This window comes from Sus scrofa, chromosome 7 (genome assembly GCF_054392235.1).
Source record: "Sus scrofa isolate SSC_HxYL_T2T_F1_AM1 chromosome 7, Sscrofa_HxYL_maternal_Yorkshire_Landrace_v2.0, whole genome shotgun sequence".
Classification (NCBI taxonomy): domain Eukaryota; kingdom Metazoa; phylum Chordata; class Mammalia; order Artiodactyla; family Suidae; genus Sus; species Sus scrofa.
The window spans coordinates 25,022,180-25,023,561 of record NC_139389.1 but is presented as its reverse complement, the minus strand read 5'-3'; the positions used below and the strand labels follow the sequence as shown (position 1 = coordinate 25,023,561).

The following is a 1,382-nucleotide window of genomic DNA, read 5'->3' as shown; positions in this document are numbered from 1 at the left end:
TCTTTCTTTCTTTCTTTCTTTCTTTCTTTCTTTCTTTCTTTCTTTCTTTCTTTCTTTCTTTCTTTCTTTTTCTTTTCTCTCTCTCTCTTTCTTTCTATTCAACCTTCCTTCCTTTTTTAGGGATGCAACTGGGACATATGGAAGTTCCCAGGGTAGGGGCTGAATCAGAGCTGCAGCTACCAGCCTACACCAGAGCCACAGCCATATCCACAGCAACAGGAATCTGAGCCGCATCTGTGGCCTACACCACAGCTCACAGCAACACATGATCCTTAACCAACTGAGCCTTAACCCACTGAACAAGGTTAGGGATTAAAACCCACATCCTCATGGAACTACTTGGGTTTGTAACCTTCTAGGCCACAATGGGAACTTCTCTTTCTTTCTTTAATCTTAGGTTGTATGTGTATCTTAGTCTTGCCTAGAGTTCGCCTAAGAGCTGCCTTGACTTCCTTGTTCCGTAAACTATAGATGATGGGGTTGAGCATGGATGTCACCACGGTATAGAAGAGGGCTAGGAGTTTATCTATTCCTGGTGAATGGCTAGCCTTGGGTCTCAAGTAGGTGACAGATGCTGAGCCATAGAAGAGTGTTACTACAAGTAAGTGGGAAGAACAGGTGGAAAGAGCTTTTCGGCGACCCTCAGGTGAGGGCATGCTGAGCACGGCAGCTAGAATTCTGCCATAAGAAGCAATGATGAGTAAAAATGGGCTGGAAACACAGAGAATGGCTGCAACAAAGACTGCAGCCTCAGTATGGGAGGTATCCCCACAGGCAAGTGCCAGGATAGGGAGGAGGTCACAGAAGAAGTGGTCTATTTCACAGGGGCCACAGAAGTCCAGGGAGAAAATATAGTTGGTCTGGCCCAAGCCCACCATGCAGCCCACTCCCCAAGAAACCATTGCCAGATGGACACACACTCCACGACTCATTCGTGTTGCATAGTGAAGTGGGGAGCATATGGCCATATAGCGGTCAAAAGCCATGGCGGCCAAAAGACAGCACTCGCTGGTACCAAGTAACAAAAAGAAAAACATCTGTGTAGCACACCCCTCCCGAGAGATTCCTCGGGACTCGCTCACAAGGCTCTGCAGCATCTTGGGTATGACAGAGCATGTGTAGCCAATCTCCAAGAGAGACAGGTTGGCCAGGAAGAAGTACATGGGGGTGTGGAGGACCGGGTTGGTCCAGATGGCAGTGGCTATGAGAGCACTGCCCGTTAGTGATGCTAAGAACATGAGCAGGATGAGGGTAAACAAAAGGAAACACTGTTCAGTGACCTCAGAGAATCTGGCAAAGGCAAAGCGTTTCACAGACATGCTATTGTCCTGCCACAAGGAACAGTTGAGGCTCATGACTGAAAAAAAGAGAGGCAAGGTCAT

The 1,382-nt window shown here is 47.8% G+C and overlaps 1 protein-coding gene across 1 annotated transcript; it reads right to left on the bottom strand.

Annotated features, from left to right (window-relative positions):
- Positions 1-335: 335 nt before the first annotated feature.
- Positions 336-1,382, bottom strand: LOC110258446 (olfactory receptor 10C1-like). The gene has a single exon (XM_021081697.2). The coding sequence runs from the start codon at positions 1,380-1,382 to the stop codon at positions 336-338; it is 1,047 nt and encodes a 348-aa protein (XP_020937356.2).